The 26,095-nt window shown below is 34.4% G+C and overlaps 1 protein-coding gene across 8 annotated transcripts in view; it reads left to right on the top strand.

The window, feature by feature from the left end:
- CDC42BPA (CDC42 binding protein kinase alpha) overlaps positions 1-26,095 on the top strand; it is a 426,736-nt gene that overhangs the window by 331,604 nt on the left and 69,037 nt on the right. For 5 of the 8 annotated variants that reach the window (XM_036754912.1, XM_036754907.1, XM_036754911.1 and 2 more), the window contains exons 17-21: positions 3,741-3,865; positions 12,876-12,981; positions 13,398-13,546; positions 15,797-15,888; positions 19,108-19,184. In XM_036754912.1, coding sequence (XP_036610807.1) covers positions 3,741-3,865; positions 12,876-12,981; positions 13,398-13,546; positions 15,797-15,888; positions 19,108-19,184 — 549 coding nt within the window. Of the gene's footprint in view, positions 1-3,740; positions 3,866-12,875; positions 12,982-13,397; positions 13,547-15,796; positions 15,889-19,107; positions 19,185-19,892; positions 19,941-26,095 lie in introns of all 8 variants that reach the window. The other 3 variants (XM_036754906.1, XM_036754908.1, XM_036754913.1) reach the window with 1 other exon arrangement.

Genomic DNA, 26,095 nt, shown 5'->3' with positions numbered 1-26,095 from the left:
CCCATATTTACTTCTTTTGATTATTTAATTTTCCAAACTTTATAAAATATTACTTGGCGTGTTTTGCTGAAAACAACTGGAGAATATTAGTGTATATGGTAATGTTTTATTCACCTAAACAGCACAGTATTTTGAAAGGTAACAAAGTCTCAAGTGATGCCTTAAATAAATCTAAAATAAAATAATTTATGTGAATTTTAAGACTTTTTAGAAGCAAACCTTGCAATTTTTAAGCAAATATGAGACTAGTAGTCTAACTAGATACAAAAAAAACCTAGTTTCTCTTTCAATTAGTTAACATGTACATACCTGTTAATTACCACAGACTTACATGTCATTTCTGTCTAATAAGCTCAAGAGTTACATTGAGATCAGAAATTACACATTACAAGATGATTTCACTTGGAGTCACTGTGTTAAGTACTAAGTGCAGGGTGTAGTTAAAGAGTGTAGAGAAACAATCTGAAGCGGTATAATGTATAGTAAAATAGACAGGAAAACGGGTCCATTGCCCTTCCATTTCATTGCTAGTTTTCAGATTATTGCTAGCTCTAAAAAAAAAAAAAAAGAAAAAAATCTGATGCTAAATTTTCTTAAACAATCCTTTAAATAAAAAATCATGGGTCAAAATAAGGCCTGGTCAGGAGGATCAGAGAAAGAAGACTAGGCTTCTGTTCCTCTTTGGGCATTGGTCCTGCTCTGGTTCTCCTTGCACTGTATTTTGGATTGTTTCTGCTGTTCTGCCTCAGCTCTAGTTTCTTTCTGTTTTGCTTCTTTTCTGCTTTTAATTTAAGAATGTTTTAATTTGCTTCTTTCTACAAATAGCTGGAAAAATGATTTTCCTTAAGGACAGTTGTCTGATTATGTCATTCCTTTCTTCAGTAAATTCCAGTGGTTCTCTTTGGCATCTAGAACAAAATATAAATCCCTCTTTTTGGCATTTAAAGTCATTCACCATTTAACTGGCTTCATTTTTGCCCCTCCAGCCTGGTTGCTCCTTATGCCCCTTTACACACTCTGAAGTTCAGTGGGCCTAGCCCTCTGACTGCTGCTCATCCTCCCATCCTGCATCTCCTCCTCATCCTCCTCACCTTGTCTCTTAGATCTCATTTCCTTCAGGAGCAGCTCAAATGCTGTATTTTTAATGACACCTTTCCTGATCCTTCTAGCTGCTCTCACCCTCGCTTACTAATACCTTTTATCTAGTTTCATCAAGTCCATGTTGTCTCCCCTGACTCAATATAAGTTCTTTAAGGGCAGGGACTGATTTATTTTGGTCTTGGTGTGCCCAGTTCCTAGCACACAGTGCTTTGCACATAGTCAACAAAAATAAATGCATGTTGATTGATTTTGGGGAGCATCTAAATTTCTTACAATTGTCCTTTATTATTATCCCAATTTCTTTCAGCAGCAGCAGTCTCTTTTCATTTTTCTTTCAACCCCTAGCCTAGAAGCTCCCCTCCCAAATTCTTTTCTTTAACATTCATTGCCTTTTTTTGAGATTTAGCCCTCCTGACACTGTCCTTACCAAACATTATTTTTTAATTCTTCCCCTTTATTATACATACATGTCTTAAAATTTTGAGTTAGTTGATGAGTTCCATTTACATAGTTCTTTGAACAAATGTCTACTTTTTCTCTTAAGAATCATTTTTTCTTCTTTGTTTTCTCTAAAGTTTTATCAATAATTTATTTTTACCCTCATCATTTCCATTTGTTATGACAGAAACAGTACAATTTAACAAAGAAAAGTAGCACCTGACAACCTCTGTAACATTTTACATCTTCAACTTCTGTTTCTGTCATTTTCTCTACATTGCGGGGGACGGTGTCCCTTTTGGTTTTCTTTGATATTTGTTATATATACCATGGAGATAACAGAGTGTGGTTACTGGTCATAACTATAACCTGTGCCCCACTCTGCTTCATACATCATACTGTGTGTGATTCCTACTGAAAAAGCTTTGTGCTGCTATCGGGGTAGGAAAAGAAAACCCAGGTTCCTTCTCAATCATTTAAGACAAGTGGTAGCTGTAGACTTTATTTTTATACTGTAGAAAGATTTTAAACTGTAAGTTCTACACACATTATTTCAAAAATTCTTACCTATTTTATTAACTCTTCGTCTTTCAGTTCCCTTGTTCCCTAATTGAACAAAAACAAAAAACTTTATAGCAAATAGGCATAGCTCTGCAAAATAAATTTCCACATTGGCCATGTATAAACATGTGTGTCTCATTTTGCCTTTTAAAATTCTATTACCTGAAAGTGTTGCTTTCATTTTTATGATGCATTGTGAATTTCATTATATATCATGAAGGATATCCTTTATTTCAAAATTCCATCTTTTAAATAGGCCATTTATTTGTAACTATTTGCAGAAGACAAGTTTAAAATACAGATGTTTCTGAAATGCGCTTGATATGGAATGCATAATAAAGACAACAAATGTATGGCATATCTAATAAAAATGATGGTTTGCTACAACTCCTAAAAAAAATTCCATCACCTCTATGGCAAGAATAAATTTTATCAATAGATTTAGTGCATGTATTTAAAAAGCAAGAAGTGAAAAAGAAATAGATAAAATACTGGGTAAAGTTTTTAGAGATGAGGTTTTTCTTTTTTGTGAATATTAGTTACAAATTAAATAAATCATTTTCCTTTAAAATCGAAGCAAATGAATTTTTTAAGGGAAAAGCAGATGTTTGTATCTTTTTTTTTTGCAAGGGGGAAGGCAGGGCAATTGGGGTTAAGTGACTTGCCCAAAGTCACACAGCTAGTGAGTATTAAGTGTCTAAGGCCGGATTTGAACTCAGGTAATCCTGACTCCAGGGCCAGTGCTGATGTTTGTATCTTGACTTATTTTTCCAGGATTGCAAAGATGTATATGTTGAGAATGTAAATTAAGAAACATTAAGCAAAATGGACAACTGAAAGGAGGCTAATAATGAAAATGTTAACTCTTCTCTGATTTAAATAGAATAAACAAGGTAGTCTTTTAGAAGGGATGGTATAGTTTGCAAACTGTGGTGCAAAGACTTTAAAAAGCAGGAGTACTTAACAGGATAGAGAGCATGGCTATACATTGCCTCTGCATGGACTACTTTATCTGCAAATTAACAGGTTTGAATGAATGGTGGAGATACAAATTTCTGCCCACATATAATCAGACTTACCTATTTGTAAACAGGAAGAGCTTAATGAGTACAAAAATCATGTTGGCTTTTTGAATACGAAATGATTTTTAATTCCATTGGCCATATCTCAGCTATGTAGTAAGGTCCCCCTCTCAAAACTATTACTCTTCCTAATGTTCTTTTTTTGAATGAATCATGCTTTTATCAGAAATTGTAGCATTCTAAAAATGTCTAGTAGCTCACAAATATTCACACAAATATTCCTTTGTGATTTTTTTGAAGATTTTTTAAAATATACAAGACACTTAAATTTATTCAGTCAGGCAATGGTGTCTGTCTTTTTGAGAAGCTAGAAAGGGAGAAGTCTTTTGAAAATGACGTTATTAAAACAAAGCAGATTTGAAGCTGATAGTAATCTCTAGAACTCAATTTTGAAGTAACGTTATAAAAACAGATTTTCTAGTGAATTTTGATGTGTTACTTCAAGGTAGTTTCCAGGTAATTAGATCATTGTCTTAGTGTTAGTTAAAAAATTTGACAGATAGATTGTCTCAGTGAATAATTCAGATTGCAATTCCATGTCTTAAAATGCCCTTTCAGCTCACTGCCATGTTTGAGAGACTAAGTATAAACAATCGACAGCTAGAAGAAGAGATGAGAGATCTAGCAGACAAAAAGGAATCGGTTGCACATTGGGAGGCCCAAATCACAGAAATTATTCAGTGGTGAGTACTCCCATTTTAAATATGTCTAATTTAGATAACTCGGTCATTGGGCAGATTGTTTCAGTTACCAGGAGATTGCCAATAATGTCTTTAGCTTGTTTTAATTATCAAAAAGATTTTCCCTCTCGTATTTCCACTGGGAAGGGAAGAAAATATTTTTCCTAGAAACGGTGGCTTTATTACTACTATTCAGTCATTTTTACATCATTGTGTGATTTGTGTGGATGGGGCCAGGAAATTCCTTTATTTCCCCCCCCGTTGTCCCACCTTGGCAACATTTCCGCCACCAGGTTTCCCACAATTCATTTGAAAACTGCTCTTTCTCTGTGAGAACAAAGTTAGCTACCCTTTTGTTGTACAAGTTAGACTTTTTAGGACTTAAGAAACTCATCAATAAGATTTAGTCATCCCTTTCTAAGACCAAAAGTTAAGTTTGTCATGGCTTTAAGGAACAAAAAGCCTAGAGAAAGAAGCAGCTGAATAGAATATATCTTTTTTTTTCTTTATTATAACATTGTTTTACATGCAAATTTTTTTTAACTTTAGATATGGTTTTATCAGTTCTCAGTATTTGATAAATGGATAGTAATTTGGATCAACTTAAGTTTAAAGTTAATGTATTAGTAAATTGCCAATCCTAGTGCTTTTACTAATTTGTGTGTTGTTGTAAAACATAGGGAAAAACAACTGGAGGTATAGTCTCTTATTAGAAATGCATAAATCTTAATTTTGGTATTTATTTTCAAGTGACTTCTCCCCTTCCTCCCTACCACCTTTTTTCTCATTGTCTTAATGTTGAATTTTATTTAAAAACCTCTTATTTCTAAGTATTTTCACAGACCCAATTACTTGGAGAGTCTATTCTCAGATATTAATCTTTTGATTCTTTAAACTGTGCTTTTCATTTGTCTTCTTTTCTACCAACTGAAGAGTCTCATTTTAAAATCCAGATAAAAAGTGAGTAAACAAATGGTATCTTTTGAAGGAAGCCTAGTCCAATTCATAGTGTTTTGATATCTATTTAAATGCAAAGCCCACCATATTTAAATAAAGCTTTGGCTTATGAATGTGTAACTTTGAATGAGTTCCATATAGTGCAGCTAACAGTTTGTAAGTGTACACTATTCAAATACTTGTCTAGAGAATATAATTTTTAACAGAAACCAAAGGTAGTGTTAAGGTATATAGTGAACTTAGTTTTCCTTTTGAAGAAATTGTAATAGGATTTTGATTGCTAAAAACATCATGAATTTGATCACAGTCTAGAACCTCTTCCTTTCCTGTAGCAGGGGCAGGAGAAAAAGAATGTTCAGGAAAGAAAGAGGCTTGGGTAAAATCATTGTAAAAGTTTATAGAAGGAAAATGAAGGGTGAGTGTGCATTTGCTACCACGGGTTACTGGTTCTAGTCTTCCAGTGTCATTTAGGAAAGATTAGACACCAATACACTGAAAATCAGCAATGTAAGGAAACTACTTGACATGGAAGCTATTGTTTAAAGATTGACTAGTTAGTTAGTCCTCATATATTTTGTTATAAGTTTACTATATTGTAAAGGAGTTTAAAATGCACTAGCCCTCATGAAGTTTGCAGCCTGGTTGTAGAGGTAAGGCTTGTGATAATCACAATACAAACTCAATTTGTATAGTGTTTTAGGTCTTGCAAAGTGTTTTTCTCAAGATCTTGGGATTAAGTAGTGAAGTATTATTACTCCCTATATAACATAGGAGGAAATTGTGAAACAAGTTAAGCAAACTGGCCTGGTGTCATACAGCTATTAAGTGTCAGCTCTGGAAATTGGACCCAAGTTATACAAACTGAGTCGTGTTCTACTCTTCCACACTACCTCTCAACAGATAAAAAAAATCAAGTAATGCAGATTCTATAAGCACTTCCAAAATACATATATCCATTTTATAGCTCTTAGATCAAATAATTCTGAGGGGGAATGTCAGGCTCTGAACCTGACATACATTAATGGTGACTGTATTAGCAGAGAGGCCTTATCAAGTACATGGTATCTTATGAATCTGACAGCGTAACTTATTATGGGCTTCTCCCAAATTGTGTCCCTTTTATGTATATAGGGCGCCAGCCCAACCCCAGACCTTCTGATAAGAACACAGATTTGTCTAAGCTCTGGCTGCCCTCTCATGTTGAAAAGGTAGTGAGCAGCAGTGTCATAATGGATAATATATTATACTTGGAGTCAGAAAGACATGGATTTAAATCCCACCTCTGGCACTAAAATAGCTCTGTGACCACTTGTCCTGTCTGAGCCTCCATTTCTTTTTCTGTAAGGTAAGTAATAATACTTATTTGCCACATTGCAATTGTATAAAGTAATATGTATGTATCTCATAGTCCAAAACCCCTAGCTCTAGAGTTACATGGTTGTGTCTTAGGGAGCTTCTCTAAGAATCATTTTTCTGGCTCATTTTGCCCCGATACTGAGTTTCCTCTGAGAACCTCAGAATATAATTTTGTGTGTGGATCTCCACTGATGTGGGTAAAAAAAGATCCTCTTTCCTGTGCAAGCACTCAGAAAATAGCAGTGCACAGAAGGTACAGAACCACTTTTATTTCACCCCACACAAAATGCAAAGCCACACAAAGCACTCCTTCTAACAAAGACCGTGGATAAAACTTTTCCCTTAACAGTGAGTCCCACCATCCACCTAGAGGACCTTCATAGGCTTCAGCCCTGTAGTACTATCCTTAAGATTTGGATTAGTCCCAGACAGAAAATGAGCTTGAGATTGCCAAAGAAGCAAATCATCCCAGTGATAAACCTAAGCCATCCAGCTCACTCATATGCTTACTTCCTTTCCAAGAGATTAGTGTCGTCCAGGAATGACACCTTTTTTATGCAGGCTGGTTACAAAAATTTGGTATCTAGGAAATCTTCCCCTTCTTTCTAGTGGACTGGGACATGTGACTTTTCAGGGACCATCTGATTTAGAGCGCACATAACTGCATCACACTTCTGCCCTTAACTTTTTAAGGTTACCATTAGCAGTACTGTTGGGAGTCTATGCAAATAACTAGGCTTTTCCCCCTCTATTACCATCTCAGATACACTCTTAGTTCTGTTGAAGGTCTTTCTCTCTTTCTTTCTGCCTGACTCTCAGCTCAGACTTTGCTATTCCTTTTTGTAGTCATAGTATAAATGCCAGAATGGGCAGGTAGGGGTTACTGTGAATAGGGTGCCAGGCCTGGTATCAGGAAGACTCAAATCTGGCCTCAAGGCACTTACTAGCTGTATGATGCCGGACGAGTCAGTTAACTTTATTTGCTTCAGTTTCTTCATCTGTAAAATGAATTGGAACAGAAAATGGCAAACTACTTCAGTATCTTTGCCAAGAAAACCCCAAATGGGGTCATGAAGAGTCAGATATGATTGAAATGATTGAACAACAACCTAAAAGCCAGAAGTTTATCTACAATAGTCCAAACCAATCAGATCATTCCCATATTAGGAGACTTTGTTATTGATTCTTATATTTTGAATAAGTTAACAAATTACCAAGCCCAAAAGAAGTACTCTGCCATCTTAAAGAAATGTTCATGGAACTTTATACATCCTTCATTGAGAGATGCATTCAAAATGTAAAAGGCCACCTCTCTGTAACTTGGTCACACTGATCTCGTCTATGTAGGAAAAGAACTTTTAAAGTCCAGAGAATGTGACACATTTGTCCACAAACTGCACAGTACCAACAACATACTTCCCCTTAGAAAAGGCCTGCGTGATCTGCAGCCTGCAGGCACGCCAAAGGATTTCGGGTAGACTTCAAAAAATGTAGAGGATGTTTTCCTCCTCTACATTTTTTGAGCACCACTCAAAATCCTTTGGCGTGCTTCAAGTAGCCCATGGGCCATAAGCAACTGTAGGTTGTGCAGGCCTGCCTTAGAGAAAGGGGAGACTAGTGGCAATGCACCCTGTTGGTTATGCCAGTATAGTCCCTATACTGGCCTACAGGCACTGTATCAGTATTAGTAATAATTCCTAAATAACTAAGGAGCTGGCCCATGATTTCTTAACCTTGGATGTAAAGACAGGTAGTGAGGTACTAAATTAAGTGTTAAGATTGTAAATCATTGAAGGTAAAGGATAGTTTGTAGAGATGATGAGGTTTTACTGTGTTAACAAGATGTTATGCTTTTATGCAGTGTGAAATTCTCCCTGAAGGAATTAGAGGGGCCTGCTTACCATTAGGTAGAAGATTTGCCATGCCCCTGGTTGTCTTTGAAAAACTGGCTTTTGCTAAGCTCTGTAGTTAAGTCAAAATGGAAAGTAGCTTTGGGGGAGGTTTGGACTTCTTCTTACCACATGGCCAGGGCAGATGAGCTCTTCAAACAACAGGAGATACTACATTCAAAAAAGAGTAGAGACACACAATTTCCAGACACAGATGAAGGGAGGGAGTTAAACTGAGCAACTGTAGACAGAAAACAGCTTCAAAAAGAGGAACCTCTGGCAGTAAGGAAAGGGCTAACTTTGGACTCAAGAGAAATACCCTTGACAATTGAAAGTCAAGTGGCAAACAAAAAGAGACATGGGAAGCCCAAGTAAGCAGACCTTTAAAGAACAGTTCGTATTTGTACTATACAAATTATTCTCAAAAATTAAAAAAGAAAGACTCCTACAGGAATCCTTTTATGATACAAATACAGTCCTATTATCTAAGCTTTAAAATGATAAAACATAGAAATTAAACTACGGACCACTGTCCTTAACAAATATAGATTTAAAAATTTTAAAATAATCCTCTTACAGTGTAACAATTTATCCAAGAAATCATTCATTATGAATAAGTTGGATTTATACCAGAGATGCAAGGATAGTTCAACATTAGGAAAACATTCAATATAATTAATCATACTGAAAACCAGTAAGCCTTTAACAAAGTATAATACTCATTTATGCTAAAAACCTTACGAAATGTAGGCATAAAGAGGCTTGTAAAGCCTATTGCCCATAGGCACACCAAAGGATTTCCGGTGGCCTGCAAAAAATGTAGAGGAGCCTGCAGGCAACCTGAAATCCTTTGGCCATGGGCCGTAAGTGGCCCACAGGCCACAGGCTGTGCAGGCCTGGCATAAGGGGACTTTTTTTAAAACGTCACAAAAAGTACATATCTAATACCAAAAGTAAGACTCATATTCAGTGGAGATTGATCTTTTTCCAATAAATAGGGAATAAAGCAAGATTACTCACTCTGCACTCTATTATATAGTTCTGGAAATGCTACCAACAACAATAAGATAAGAGAAAGAAATTAAAGACATAAATGTAGACAAATAAAAAGTTAAAGAAAAAGACAAAGAAAAGTTAAAACTATATCTGTTCATTAAATGACGATATGCTTTAAAAATCCTAGGGAATCAGCAAATATACTGATTAAGATTATAGCTTCAGCAAAGTTGAAGCTACAAAATTAGTCCCCAACTATCAAATGTAGGACTCTGGAGGAGGCAATTTGAGTTTCCCGTTCCCTGGAGTCAGGAGAGGGAGCTGCAGGCAGCTAAGGTATGCCTGCTTTTTTACCCTCTCTCCTCCCCAACCCCTTATCTTCCTCCTCCCTAACCCCCTGTGTGACTGATCCCTGAGGATCCCATGTGTGCATATTTGAGCAGAGTGTGTGAGGGAGGGGAAAAAAAGTCATTCGGACTGATGGATGCATTTGGAAACCATGTGCAGTGTATAAATGACATCAGAGACCTTTCACCTCCGCAAAGGAGAAGGAAAAATGAATGTCAGCTCAACTATATAACAATCAGAGAATAAGATATTTGTAGTTGAAGACACATTCTTTTAGAGAACATTCTGATTACTACAGCCTTCCTCTCTGTGGAAACACATCTAGTCTCAGAATACTCAGAGGACAAGATATTTGTGGCTAGTGACACCCTCTATGAGAACATTCTGGTTACTACACCTTTGCTCTCTGTGGAAACACATCTAGTCTCAAAACACTCAGGAGAAGATACTTGTGGCAAGAGACCCTAGTGGTCTTTGAGAACATTTTAATTACTATAGACTTGCTCTCTGGAAATATATGTAGTCTCAGGATACATAGAAGACAATATACTTGTGGCAGAATACACTCGTCAGAATATTCTGGTTACTACAACTTTGCTCTCAGCTCCCTGTGAAAATGCATCTTGTCTCAGAACACTGAGAGGACAAGATAGTTGTGGTAGAGACAATCTCTCTGAGAACATTTTTATTACTATAGCCTTCCTTGCTCTTTGGAAATGCATCTAGTCTCAGAACCCTCAGAGGAGAAGATACTTGTGGCAGGAGACACAGTATTCCCATTACTACAGGCTTGTTCTCTGTGGAAGCACATCTAGTCTTAGAACACAGAGAAGGTAAGATACTTATAGCTTGAGCCATAGTACTTGATAACGTTTCAGTTGCCTTAAGCTTGGTCTCTGTAAAATCTAGTCTTGTTTGAAAAAACTCAGACCTCTATCTTGGTCATGTTCCTGGAGAAATAAAAGTAATCTGAAGACCCAAAGGGGAAAAAACCCCCAAACAAAAACAACTGTATTTCTATATACAGGGTATTCCTAAAGTCTGGACACACAGGCAAAAATGCATATTTTCAAGAAATGAAATGAAATTTTCAACATTTATTTAATTGGAATATTAACAAATAACATCTTCAATATGATTTCCATCATTTGTGATGCAAAGGTTGCCAGATTTCACGTGAACTCGATGCAATAACTCCACGTTGCTGTCATTTGCCTATGAGTCCAGACTTTATGAACATACTGTATATTAAAAACAAAATCCAAGAAGCAATAATAAAAGGGGAAACTCCATTCCAAACAACAGCAACATGCATAAAGTATCTAGGGATTGATCTATTAAAGCACACAAGATATTTGTATAGAGGTAACTACCAAATGCTCTTTTAATAAATAAAGAACAACTTAAATAGCTGGAGGAATATTCAGTGCTCATGGCTAGGCTTTGCCAATATAATGAAGTTACCTTATATTTTTAATCCTGTACCAATCAAATTATAAAAGGAATACTTTATAGAATTTTATGAAATAATAACAAAATCCATTTGGGAAAACAAAAGATTTAGAACATCAAGGGAAATGATGAAAAGAATTAGGAACAAAGGGGACATAGCTCTTCCAGTCCTCAAACTCTAATAAAATGCAGCAGTTGTCAATACCACTTGATGTTGGTTTAAGAACAGAGAAGTAGATCAAAGGAGTAGATAAGGGAGCATTAGAAACAATGGAACTCAATAACTCACTGTCAAATAAAGTAAAAAATAGAAGTTACCCAGGAACGAATTCCATTTTTGATTTAAAAAAAAAACTACTGGAAAGTCGTCTGGCAGAAATTAGACCTTACACCATATTCCACAATACATTCTAAATGGGTAAGGGACTTTAATAAGTTGTTGTTGTTCACTCATTTTAATTGTGTTTGACTCTTTGTGACCCTATTTTCAATTTTCTCGGCAAAGATACTAGAGTGGTTTGCCATTTCCTTCTCCAGCTCACTTTATAGATAAGGAAACTGAGGCAAACAAGGTTAAGTGACTTGTCCAGGGTCAATGTAAGTAGTAAGTGTCTGAGGTCAGTTTTGAACTCAAGAAGATGAGTCTCCCTGATTTCAGGCCTGGCACTCTATCCACTGTACTATCTAGCTGCCCTTTATTATTAATATACAATATAATTAATATCCTAACATTAAAATCATATTATTAAAAAATTAGAAGAGAAACAAGTCATATACCTCTCACATTCTCTCACAGTAGAGGTATTCTCGACTAAAAAATGAATTAAAGGCAATTTAAAAAGATAAAATAGATAGCTTTGATTATATGAAACTGAAAAGCTTCTTCACAGATAAAATTAATTCACTTCAGCTACAAGGGGAAGTAGTTGAATGGTGGAAAAATCTTTGTATCAAATTTTTCTAATGACAGTTTAGCATCCAAGATATGTAAACAGTTAACAAATACACACACACGCACGCACGCACGCACGCACACAATGAATAGCCCTTCTCCAATACGTAAGTGGCCAAAAGATGTAAACAAATTGTTTACAATTTGCAAATTGTTGTAAATACAAATGTAGTGTTATATTTCTGTGCTGTAAAAATGATAGATATATACCAAGAAGTATGAAAAGATCCACATGAAGTGATACAGAATGAATTAAGCAGAGCCAAGAATACAGTATCTATGAGTACAAAATTTTGAATGTAAAGAACAATCACACAAAAAGAAATAAAAAGTAAATAATAGTAAAATTATAAAGATCAACCATGTCTGGGAAAAAGAGATATGAGAGGACTCCTTCCTTTGCAGAGGTGGAAAGGTGTGCCAGTGATGCACATGAAATATGTTTTTGAATTTTTTCAATGTATTTATTGTTCTGGTTTTTTTCCTCTTTTTCTTTCTTTTTTGTCTTTAAAAAGTACTTTTTATGGGATGGCTCCGGGAAGGGAGGAGGAATTCTCAGGGAAACCATGACGATATTAAAAAAAAAGTTATCAATAAAAACTTAAAAGATGTTAATTATAAGGCATTTTTTAGTTCATTAATCCTGAGGGAATCCAAACATTACCTCATAGTTACAATTTCTGTGGTACAATAAGCCTTTTCCAAGTTGGAAGACAAAGGTAATTTAATTTAGGCCTTTTTTCTGTGTAAGGTTCAAAATTATCCAATCATTTATCACATTCCTTTTTTAGATTTTTAATATATAGTTGAGCTAGGGGCAGTTAGGTGGCACAGTGAGTAGAGCACCTGCCCTGTCAGGAGGATCTGAGTTCAAATCCAGCCTCAGACACTTTGACACACTTATTAGCTGTGTGACCTTGGGCAAGTCACTTAACCCCAATTGCCCTACCTTCCCACCTCCAAAAAAAAAAAGAAAAGAAAAATATATATAATTGAGCTACACAATTTAAACATATAGCCTTTTAGGAGTCTTCACATTAGTCTTTCATTTTTCATATTCTAGGGTGAGTGATGAAAAGGATGCACGAGGTTATCTTCAGGCTTTGGCCTCTAAAATGACAGAGGAACTGGAGGCATTGAGAAATTCCAGCCTTGGTACAAGAGCAACAGTAAGGAAATGCCATTTTGTGTAAGAAGTAATAGTGATGATGAAAAATAAGTCACGAAAACTATTTTGATAAGATTATGTTAAAGTTTTCCAAATTTTGACCTACAATAAATTATTTCAGTAGAAATCAAATACTTTGACTTTGTCTCTTAGTTTAGAATTTATATACCGAACATGATTTCTGTAATGTACTTAAAATTTTAATGAGTGAGATGCTCGTATAATAATCAACCTGTTCCCTTATAATAACTTATCTCTGAACTTAGTGTAAAGTAATAATTTTTATAGATTATTTTTCCATTTTGTCATTTGAGAAAGGTAATATAATTGGAGATCTTCCATATTAATTTTGGAATTTTAGGTCTTATAGGTTCAAAATATAGAATGTAGCTGGAAACATAATTACATATCTTTTAGGACATGCCCTGGAAGATGCGCCGTTTTGCAAAACTGGATATGTCAGCTCGGTTGGAGTTGCAGTCAGCTTTGGATGCTGAAATTAAAGCCAAACAGGCCATACAAGAAGAGCTTAATAAAGTTAAAGCATCAAACATCTCAACAGAATGGTAAGATGGAATAATACAGTTCAAATGGACTAATTCCTGAGTTTGTAAGAAGACATTTAAAGAGAGGTTTTAGTTACATGCATTTAATTTCCTGCCTATCAAATAAGCCATTTTTCTTTACAAAGAAAAAAAAAGATCATTTAATTCCCTCTTTTTTTCCTTAAGATGCCATTAAAAATCATTTAGCAATTACTTGCATACTTCATTGTTTGAGCACCTCTATAATCCCATTTAGAGATACACAATGACTGCACCACTATTCTAGAGAGGTACTTGGTTGGCATCCTGTTTGGGTGTTTATTGGGAAGTGTGTATTATTAAAACAAGTTGTGTTACAAGAGCTTTGTATTTCTTTTTCAGTGGTGGAGGAGGTTAAGTTTATGAGAGAGAGAGAGAGAAGGTAGATGTTGATTAATTTAAAAAATTAACTTTTAAAATGTATCAAGAAATTTTAATTTTTTAAAGTAAAGAAAACTAAAGATGAAAGACATTAGTTTCTACATAAGATTAAATGGTTTGTTTTAGATTAAAGCGTTTTCCCCCAATGCACCATAAGCTTCTTTAGTCCAGAGCCTGTTTTTGTTTTTGTGTCCTAGCACATTGTATACCTGGCACATTGTAGGTGCTTGATAAATGCTTTTTTGATCGGTTTGGGCCCTTCATCAGTACATCTCACAGCCCTTCCATACCTTCTCTCTGCTGTAATTTTTGTTCTTATCTTTCTCTACACATCCCTTCCAGTCAGTCTTGCCTAATGCATTGAAGGGCCTCTAATTCTTTTAGCATCTTATAGGCACTAGTGCAGCACTTGAGTTGTCCACCTCTTAACTTCTCACTCTTGCTACTTGCACCGCTTACCATGTTCTGACCATAAATGTGCCTTTGAGATAGTTGAAATTTTGATTTTTCTGGAATCATATTGTTCAATGATTTACAACCAGTTATCACCACTGAAAGAATATTGGGTGTGGGGAAGGAGTAATGGCAGCAGGGGATTGGGAAGGTGAGGAACAGAGACAAACCAGCCTAATCTCATTTAGTTCCAAACTTATTGTCCATCTGTAACATTTGACCATAATGATATTATAAATTTATTTGGATAGTTATTGATATGTGCCAGACTAAATCAGAATTATTTGTTCTTTGTTTAGAAATATTATTTTAATCATAAAATTAAAAAAGATATAGACTGCATCATTTCCAAAAACCCTCAGGGATCAAGGAACACCTGCATTTTAGAAATGCAGCTTGAGCTGAATTTTTTTTAATCATCTGGAAATTGTAACTAGGATTATAAAGGCCTTTTGCAATTCTATTGATGTAATATTTCAGGGTACATTATATTTTTTAAAAAGACTTTCAAGTGCACCTAAAGCTTTCATAAATTTAAAATTAATGGATCTTTTTTTTTTTTTAGTAAGCCAAGGAAAGGAAGCATTTCCCAGGGCTCTCCAAGCTTAACACCAAAGTAGGGGACAGTACAGTTCTGACAGTTTAGAATATTAATAATTATCTCAGTGATTTTGTCAGGAGATTTGGTCTATGAGTAAGTCACTACAACTGAGTTGTTAAAAAAAATGGAGGAATTAAAAATACATTTGACAGTCAAAATGTAAATTGTATAAATATGTAGTTTTTAAAAATTTAGACCACCAAAAATCTAAAGTATCTAATGGAATGAGAAGAAATACATATAGATATACATACATATATATGTATTTGTAGCTTCAGTATTTTTGTGAAAAGTGAAACCATAAAAATAGAATCTGTATTTAAATTTTTTAAATTTAACTGGGAGTCAAACATGCTTTATTTAAACTTTTATGGCTCCTAAAGGAAAAATGTTATTGAGCATATGATCCAAAACAGCATGTGGAGGTGCCAATTATTATATTGATATACAACAATACTGTTGTACATCAAAATAAACTTTTCTTTATTTAAGGTATACGAGTTCACGTACTTGTTCATAAATGAGTGATGTAAGTCAACCTCAGAATAGTAAACAAAGGCAGTTTTATGGCTCCATACTAAATAAGCCCTAACAGAATTTGAAGCACACTTTGATTTCATGACATTGCTTTTTCTTTGACAATTCAACTTGGCCAATATTAGTTTTTAGTCTAAAATTCCTAAATAAGCCTTTCAAGTGATAATAATATGAATGATAGGCTAAATGAGAAAATCACTAGAATTTAGTAGCTAATTACATCTTTTTCTCTTCTCCCATCTTCCCCCTGCCCCTTTAAGCAAACTGCAAGAGTCAGAGAAGAAGAACTTGGAATTGCTGTCAGAAATTGAAAAACTGAAAAAGGAGACTGAGGAGCTTAAATCTGAAAAGGGTATGGAAGCTGGTGTCCATATAAATCAGGTCTCATTGTACCACTGTGGATATATTTTACCATATAAGAAGCTGTTTACAGAGTGTATTTGAGAAATGCTGCCTTCACAGAGCTATTATTTCTGAGTTTATTGTTTATCTTGGTAAGATCCATTTTTATAGTGGGAATAAATATAATTTTGTACCAATTCGAACTCCTTTTCATTAGTATAGAAATTTCTATGAACAGCTTTTTGTGATTGGAAAGAAATTTATTTGAAGTTACTAAACCATTGTCACTTTCCACTTTGGAATATTCTAAGTTGCTGTGGCATGACGTAGTATGAATATGTAACTATTTACAAAAGGAGACTATTAAGTTAACTGGTCTTTATTAGTCATCTGCATATGTCTAGAAATTTGCCATGTGCTCTTGGAGGCACAAAGGAAACCATATTCATCTATTTTTAAGGAATTCTATTTTTAAGGAATATAGAATTTAGTTTGGAAGATAAAAGTGATACATAAAGTAACTAGATGAGAAAACAAATCATCAATGAAAGGGATAATTAGCTAATGAACAGATGTTTTTGAATGCCACATATTACCCACGTTTATTGAATGAAATGCATCAAATGAGCCTATCATATATATCCTTAGATTTCCTTACTTGTTACTTTTTCTTATTAAACACTGTGAACACTACAAAAGGAGCAATGAGACTGTTTTGCATTTCTCTCAAATGTGCTTAGAATTTACTTTCATAACATCAGTAAGACTTAAACAGCCCTTTCTATCTCAAATGAATATTTAACATCAGTAGATGATTTACTTTTAACAAAGAAGCATGGAAAATTATGGTAAATTTTTAAAAATTAAATAATTAAATAATAATAGTGATAATTACCATTTATATATAGTCCTTTAAGATTTGTAAACATTTCACAAATATTATCTCATTTGATCCTCACCACAACTCTGACAGGTAGGTACTATTAACATTCCCATTTTATAGTTGAAAAAATTGAGGCAGAAGTTAAGTGACATGTCCAGGGTCACACAGCTAGTGTCTGAGGTCAAATTTGAATTCAGGTTTTCTTGATTCCAAATAATTGCCTTCAAGAACTTTTCATAGCACATTTATAAATCAGTAGATTTGCTATGGCACACCTAAGAGGGGTGGAAAGGTGCCCAAAACACCATTTATGGAGTACTTGTCCTTTCTCCTAGACACCACTAACAGTGGGTTTTTGCCAAAGACAGCTTCCTTACCCCTTTATCCTAGAAAACTCATAATACAGGGTGTCCGTAAAGTCGGGACACATAGACAATGTGGAGTTATTGCATTGAGTTCATGTGAATCTTGCAAAGCGCATCAACCTTTGCATCACAAATGATGGAAATCATATTGAAGATTTTATTTGTTAACATTCCAATTAAATAAAATGTTGAAAATTTCATTCATTTCATTTCTTGAAAATATGCATTTTTCCCTATGTGTCCAGACTTTAGGAACACCCTGTATTATGGAGTAGGCAGTGCTCTTCCCTCTAAGGCCCAACCCCAGTCAAACTTCTGTTCTCCTTGATGCCTGCCCTGAGTATAAAAATGCTTAGTTATATTTCTGATTCATTATATGAATCAGATTGAAGAAGATTGGCACATAGGGAAAAGAGATGCACATAATGAAGATACAAGAGATAAGTCCCTGAGTGCAATATTCATAAGTTTGTAGGTGTTTAATAAATACTCGTTGAATGATTTGTTGACTTTAATAGGGGGAGAAGGAGACAGAGAAAAAGAGAGAGAGAGAAGGGAAAGCAGGGAGGGAGGGAGAGAGGGAGAGGGAGGAAGGGGGAGAGAGAGAGAGAGAGAGAGAGAGAGAGAGAGAGAGAGAGAGAGAGAGAGAGAGAGAGAGAAGGGAGAAGGAACTCAGCAGCAGTGATTGATGCAAGGGAATGTAGATTAGGAGCCACAAACTACCCTACTGATGTAGCCCTGGACCTGGTTGAAATTTGAGAGGATAAAAACAGATTGCTTGGTGAAGAGAAGAAAAGGTGGACAAGACATGAATAAGTGTAATCATAACAGCAGTCTGCATTTCCCCACATTAGAACTACAAAAAAATTCTGGTTTGTTGCCCATCACCAAGACTTTCATGTACTCTTTGTGTCTTGATAACATTGTTTGTTAAACATTATGATATATTAAGCCATTTTAGCATGATAAAAAAGAACTCTGGCTTTACATGGTACACTGTAATTTAGGTCCAATCTAACATTTTAATGTAATTTTGTTTTAATGGTGATTTGGGCTAAGAATACAACAAAATGACAGCAGTTGCAAAAATGAAGCATAAATAAATATGCAGTTTTGTGCTTCATCTCTAAACAGAGATCATATCTGAAAAATCACAGGTGAAAATGAGTTCTTAAATAAGTATGCCTTACTTAAGGTGCTAAAAATTGTATTTGATGCTATTTTTTAAATGTTTGAATAGTATGTTTATATTGTAATGGCTTACTTTAAAACTCATTTTTTTAAAGACAGTGCTATTATTTAGAAAATAATGCATGAGACTTTATTTAAAAAATTATTTTGAGACAAACTATAATCTGGACTCTTCATTCTGTCTGAAGAGGTAATCTAATACCTTGAAAAAAATTATAAGCCTAATTAAGTGAATTGTTTTATATCATATTTAAATAAATGCATTGTTTTCTTAGAAGAAATTGTTTATACTACCAGATCCATCCTGTACATTTCATAAGAATATTTCAAAGCAATAATATCAGATAGTTAGAAGAAACCAGAATTGATGACTTGAGTCAGTTGAAAGGCCCCTTTTATTGAAAATATTATGGGCCTCCCAAAAAGATCAGACATTTTGTTAAAGCTTTGTATTTGGCAGGGGGCGGGGGGCGGGGAGGGGCGGTGTATAGGATAACTTGGAACTCGAGAAGCAGTTTGTGAAGACTGATATGCTATGATTCCATGACAAAGCCTACTATGGGCGTACTAGGAAAAAAAATCCTACAAAATACTCTGATCTTATATAATGCTAAGAAAAAAATTATCACCAGTACTGAATATATTTTGGTTTGAGTTTGCATAATTCAGGATTTTGATGATCTCTGAATACTTTGGTTTGTGAATGCCTTTTAGAAACTCAGGCAGAAAAGGTCATCCATGAAAACTAGTTTTGTTCTCAAGGTTAAAAAAAGTTGCTGCTGTCTTCTAGGTGTAAAGCACCAAGACTCACAGAATTCTTTCTTGGCATTTTTGAATGCTCCTACCTCTGCTCTGGATCAATTTGAAGTAAGTATAAAATCATTTAATTTCTTTTCTTCTCATTTTATAACTTCATGTTATTTTGAAATTTCTTACATTTGTATAAAAACTATCAATTAATTAACAAGTATTTATTAAACATTTACTCTATGCCAGGCACTGTGCTAAGCACTGGGGATACAGAAAAGGAAAAATGGGCATTTATTACTATTTAATTCCATCATACAGTAGTACTTTGAAACTGTGAAATGAAAAAAGAAAAAATGGAAAGGAATGATATTTGATAAACAGTCCTATTGTAATTTTATGTAAGCTGAAGTAACATTTCTTTTCGAGATGAATGAGTACATTTAATGGAAAAAATCTGAATTTGAGAGTCATTGTATCTAAAAGTTATACTGGTTATTGTTTGTTGGTACTTTTGATGTTTTCTTCTGGTTTAATTTTATTTTTAATAATTTGCTATATTTGATTATATTTGGGACATCATATTTAAATTATTTAATTACTTTGCAGCAGGGGGAAAAAGCACCACTCTTTAGATGTAGTTAAAGGGATTTATAAATTTTTTGAGTAAGAAAAGGAATAGGATCTACTTTGTTCACTTGTTTTCTTAAATTAATGCCATTTACTATTTTATTTAATTGTTATAGGAGGTTGGAGTTATTATTTATTTTTATTAAATTGCTTCATACATTTTTTTTCTATTTCTTTATTGCTGTATTCGTTAAATAGGATTCCTTTTCTTCTTCCTCATCTTCACTGATTGATTTTTTGGATGACGTAAGTCTTTCATCTTCAAACAATGTACCCCTCAGTAAAAGAGATCAGTGAATTGATTTGGAGAATCTATAAATTAATGCAGTCAATTTAAGGAATTGTAGAATAAATTATGGATAAACAATGTTTCTACATTCTTCTTATACATGAAAAAAAGTAGTACACTATGCAAAATGCTTTGATTATCAGAGGATCTGTCATTTGTCTCTTCATTCTGGTCTGCTTAAGTAATCTCAGATCTGAAATGCTGATTTAATTTTGTCACCAGTACTGAATATTTTTATTACATGTGTTAATTTCTATTTTCACTCCTTCCTTTTCTTTCCTATATATTAATCTTGGATTTTTTTGCATCCTCTTTCGAAAATATTTTTTAAATTTTGTTTTGTTGTTCATAACCACTGATTTTTAAAGCCTTATTAAATTCTGTTAACTGGCTCAAAGGTAAAGAACAATGAAATTTAGGCTACCAATAAAGTTTTCTTTTAATGTAGAAATGGACTTTGAATTATTTTAAGTTAGTATATGTATGTGGATATAAATTGACTGCATTATTATTTCCTTCCTGAATTAAACCTATAGATTTACCCATTTAGATAGTTCCCATCAGATAAGCTCAATTCATCCTTTCTACATAATTTCTCATATGAATTCTCTACATTCCATATTAAATAGTATAATAATCCTTAATACAAAAAAATTTTTATCGTATTGAAAATGTTGTGCTTCAAAAAGTGTAAGGAGGGTTGGGGAAGCAATGGAATGGTGCCATCTCAAACATACTCTTTTCACTAGGAAAAAATCTTAAAATATTATATCCCTTATATTTTAACAGGGATCTAAAAGTGTTCTTAAAATTACTTAGCACAATTTATTTTTGCAAAGTAGACATTAAATACTTGATAATTAGTGCATGTTAATTTTGGTTACATCTTAATAATGACAAATCTGTTTATTATTAAACAACAGAAAGTCTGACTGCCTTGGTATGTTTGAAATAGTTATATAAAATTTCACATTTTTGTTTAATCTAGAATGTTGTTATTTTGGTGTTGAAGAATCATTGTGGGTGCCACTAAAACGTGCTATATATAATGATAGTATTTTTATGTAAATTATTGCTTAATTTCCTAAGTTACAGAATAGTTAAGTACAAGTACCATTCACCCTCCAAAACATTTGAAGAGAGTTTAAATATTTACTTTAAGCTTCATTTCCTTCAAATAGCAATTTCCTTTTTTCTTTATAACTTCTTATGTCCTTTACTCTTGCTTCTACACACTTTTGTCTCTATAACATAATTATACAGGGCATTATGACAAAAATAAGGTACCACCACCAGAGGCACTCTCCAAATTAAGGAATGCTCTGGCATTTTCCCTAATTCCTGAACTTGAGTTAATTTTCTGCTGCCACCAACAAAGTGCAAAAAAGTGTTGGGGCAAGATGGTAGGGAATTATCTTTGGAAAAACTGTGATAACGTGTTTAGAACATTTGCCCACTTAATACTCCTCTCTGGAAATACTGTTTCCCAGATTTGCTGTATTTTGGCCCATATAACTATTTGAAATGAACAGGAAACTTTGCCAACTGTATAAGGAGACCGTGTGGTACGGGCGGGTGGAGAGTTGAAGTAATCCTCTGGTGTCGTTTGGCTTGGCACACATTTAAAGCATTAAGCATTTACCCCTCCAGGAATCCCTATCCTTAGTCTCTCAGTCTGCAATCTCTTTTTATCTTTAGTTTCTAGGATCACAGTTCTTCTTCCTAGTTCACCATTTTGTTCTGTTCTCTACGTCTAGCTGTTTTCTTCACTTTAGGCTCTAGATATATCCCCTTTGTCTCCTGATAGAATTCACTGTTTTGACAGATACCTGCTGCACCAGCTTAGCATGTGTTCCCTCTAGGTTCTGTCCATAGGAAATATCTGATTAAATTTCCTTCCTTTAACCTCTTATCCTTTTCCTGAGCTGAATTTTCCATATGCATAAGTGTTTCTAGGTTCTATTCTTCCTTACTCCATTTTTCTTGCTTCCTCTGACTCTGCGCTTAAGGCTTTTCTAGTATTTCCTTTAGCCCACCCCCATCACCAACTATTCCCCCCAAACCCAACAACCCACCCATGTTCTCTCTAGCTTTCTTTCTGTACAGTACCACATCGTCAGTCTACTTTGCTAGAAATTCCATCCCTCAACAAAACAGGTCATCATATTCTTTTCTCAGAGGATTTCAACACATACACTACTATATTAAAGATGATTGCTGTCACCACATCTTAAGATACACAAGACTCGTATTTACTTTTCGCCATAATAAGCCTCTGGCCTTCATCTGGGATTGCCACTCAGCTCACACTGACATTATTGTATAAAGGTTTTTATACATTATAATTACTGCTTTTAATTTCTTAGAAGAGTAACACAATTTTAAGGTTATAGCACAGACAGATGTACTAAAAAAATAGGTAAATTAAAAAATTGTTCCTGTTTCTGTGTAGCTACTATTCTATCCATAAATAAGTTTTTAAAAACTAGAAATATACCCTTTTGTCAGTTATTTTCACTGTTATCCACCAAGATATAGGAGAATGATATTTCTAGATAGTCTTACCCACTCTTGTAGCTTGCTCAAATTCATTCCAAGGCAATGACTTACCTCTATACTTCTTTGGATCTGTGGTTTCATGGATATGAGTAATTTCTCCACTGTTACGAATCATAACCTATCTATTCCTTCTTATCCCATGTGATTCTTACCCATGACTGTCCACAGATCCTTCATAAAGGATCTACCCAATGTATTTTAGAGGCCCACAAAACATATTAACTTTAAAATTCGGGTTAATTCTCTTCTCTCCCAACTTTTCATTCTACTATGAATCTTTCAAAACAAAAACCAGAAAAAAACCCAACTTCTTGTGATTGTTCTAGTAGATCAAGGATAGGCAAAATGTTGTATATGGCTCTTGTTTAATTAAAATGTAGACCATGATTTTTAGTTAACATATTTTCCTTTTCATGTTTAATGTTTGCCAGGTTTCTCTATTTTGAATTGACTATCTCTAGTGAGAGAGAGAGAGAGAGAGAGAGAGAGAGAGAGAGAGAGAGAGAGAACATATTTTTTCCTGCCTCAAAGATGGTAGCAAACATTAAATTGAATTAGGTCCTATGCTGACAGGGTGAAATATGATGTAGCTGAAAGAAAAAAAGTAATGAAGATATAGGAGTAGGTCTGTGGAAGTTCTCCATATTGTCTGCTGCTCTAAATTGCTATTTCATGCCAGAGTAAGAAATGCCCAGTTTTCTTCTGGCTTTAATAATGGCTAAGAATCAGAGAAGCAGAGTTGGAGGTAAGAGCTATGAGTTTTATAGTAGCTTTCAGTTACAGAAGACCACCTCAGCTGCTTGTGAAAGGTTGCTCAGAGTTTAGATCTGTAGGAATATTAATAACTTCGGAATAAGAACTTTAAAAAAAAGCCTAGTAGAAGGATAGTAATAGAGTTAGACTGCCTGCCTAGTATAGAATTGCCCTTTGTTCTCACTGATCACTCTGAGTAACTTAGACTTTTTTTTACTTTTCTGTGAGAGTGCAGTGATCATGAAGGTTCCGTCATCCTAGTCTCTGAGAACCTGTTCTTCTGTACATCTAACTATACATGATGCCACATGTTCTTGTGTGTGGATAATCTTAGGCTCTGGTTTATATGTGAGTCCACATGTGTTTTCTCCAACAAACCATGAGAGGAGCTTCCAGTAGTTTATTGTCTGTGGTTGTAGTAACCTGACACAAGTTCATTTATAGCTTGAGACTGGGACTATGAGTAGGGCCAGGATTAAGGTTGCATCTCAATAAAATTGAAAAAGAAGCCATGTTTGTCTCTAGTACCCTTTAATTTTCACCCTTCCTGAGACTCTAGTGCCCAGATTTTATCCTCTGGCTATCAAAAGCTACTATAGGACCCAACTTAGGCCTGTTCTCCCTTTACTTATAGAGTGCTCAAAATTACCTGTCATACCTTTTCTTACCCCCTCCAAATTCACATTAAGGTATAATATGGCTAATGGCACTACCATAAACCTCCCTAGTATGTTTTCTTGATAATACAGATGAGCTCTTATTAGTAGGATTTTTATTTTTTAATAATTTATTTGTTTTTAGTTTTCAACATTCACTTCCATGAGATTTTGAGTTTTAAATTTTCTCCCCCTCCTTCTTCCCCTTCCCCAGTTCAGTGTGCAATCTAATATAGGCTCTGCTTAGACATTCATGTTAAACATATTTTCACATTAGGCATGATGTAAAGAAGAATTAGAACTAATGGGAGGAACTACAAGAAAGAAGAAAAAAACAAAACAGCAACAGAAAAGGAGAGCAAATAGTATACTTCCATCTGCATTCAGACTCCAGAGTTCTTTCTCTGGATATGGATAGCATTTTCCATTGTGAGTCTTTTGGAGTTGTCTTAGATCCTTGCATTGCTGAGAAGAGCTAAGTCAGTCATCGCATAGTGTGGCAGTTACTATGTACAGTGTTCTTCTGGTTCTGCTCATTTCAAGAATTTTTAAATAGTCTAAGGGTATTTTATGAACATAGAGACTGTGTAACTAGTGCTAATGTCTTTTCTACATATTCCTAAACAGAACAGCATCCTCTTCATTCCTTTTACCTTTAGCCATATTTTCAGTACAGCTTTTCTTTGGTTTTTACATTTCTGAACATTATCAAATATAACTTGGCTAGTCAATTAGTTTGGCTTGACTATACCCAAAATAATAAATTGTTGACTGATGATCTAAATGCCATGAGCTGTGATGGAAATATAGCACCATAAACCGATCTTTTTTTTGGTTGTAATTTATTTATTTAATCCCTAGAATCCATTAACTAATCCTCAAAAAAATAACCAAATTACATAAGTGTAATCAAAAGTGCTTCCTAGATATTCCATACTCTAGCCTTAAAGCGCTGATGGAAAGGACCTCATAGATACTAAATATATGTTTTAAATGATGCAATTACATATAAGAACAAAGCACTGGTTTCTATCATCTGGTATGCAACTAATTTAGATGTTTATATAAAACCATGTATTTTGTGGTTTATTGTAATTACCCCATCAGGGAAAAGTGTAATTTGCCCTTTTCTATTGAAAACATAAAAATAGATGTCTGGGATTCAGCTGCTTATACCCAAAGACAGCAGATGCTTCCTGAAGATGAGCATCTTTATTGTAAATGATTCATTATCATTTTTAGTTCTAAGCAAATCAGAGTTAGGTTATAATGTAGGTTTCTAATGTGATGTTGTTCAAATTCAATGCTATTTTTACTGACTGTTCAATAAAACATGCTCTTCAGGTTATTGTGGAAGTCAGGATAGATTTACATTCAACTTTCACAGTCCTTTCAACTGGTTGTTTGTATTTGAGAGAGAGCCATTTGGTTGTGGAGTAGAATTTTTTTATTTGAAAGAATCTAGGCCATGGAGGGATTGAACTTGAAATTTTGGTCTCATTAGGATCTTGCCTTTATCTGGGAATAAACAACAGAGAGTAAGCTTGGCATAATGGGAGGTGAGGGGAGGATCTTACTGGAAATCAGGAGAATTGGATGTTCTAATTTTAGCTTCTTTTTAAAGAACCTTTGATAAATCACCTTAATCTCTCCCTTTATGCCTTAGCTGAAGTCTTCATCTGTAAAATGGGAAAATGGAAATAATCCCTGCCTTCCCCATTATGGTTGTTGTGAAGATAACTAAAAAAAATTTTTGGAAAAATTTAAAAGTGCAATGCAAATGCTAGACATGCATAAAATCATACTGGTGAATAAGTCTCTCTGAGTGTCACTATGTGTCACAAGTTTGGATGTTATTTCAAGAAATTTTTACTTTTCTTTTTGAGTATACCGAATGGGCCATATTCTTGAAATACTGGTACTATTTAGTAGTAATTTTTATCAGTAGCACAGTCAAATGATCATCTTTGAAAACGGTTAGTATTTGATAGGTAAGCAGCCGAATTAAGACAGAATGAATTATCCTTCACTTAACAGGGATCAGTTAAACATTCAAGTGCCAACTATGACTAAATCAAAAAGACTTCAATTCCTTCCACTTACATGTATATGTCAATAAATATACCAGTAAAATGGAGTTTCAA

The sequence above is a fragment of the Trichosurus vulpecula genome, chromosome 4 (genome assembly GCF_011100635.1).
Source record: "Trichosurus vulpecula isolate mTriVul1 chromosome 4, mTriVul1.pri, whole genome shotgun sequence".
Lineage (NCBI taxonomy): Eukaryota > Metazoa > Chordata > Mammalia > Diprotodontia > Phalangeridae > Trichosurus > Trichosurus vulpecula.
Note: the sequence above shows the minus strand (reverse complement) of the source record. Positions and strands in the feature narration are given on the sequence as shown.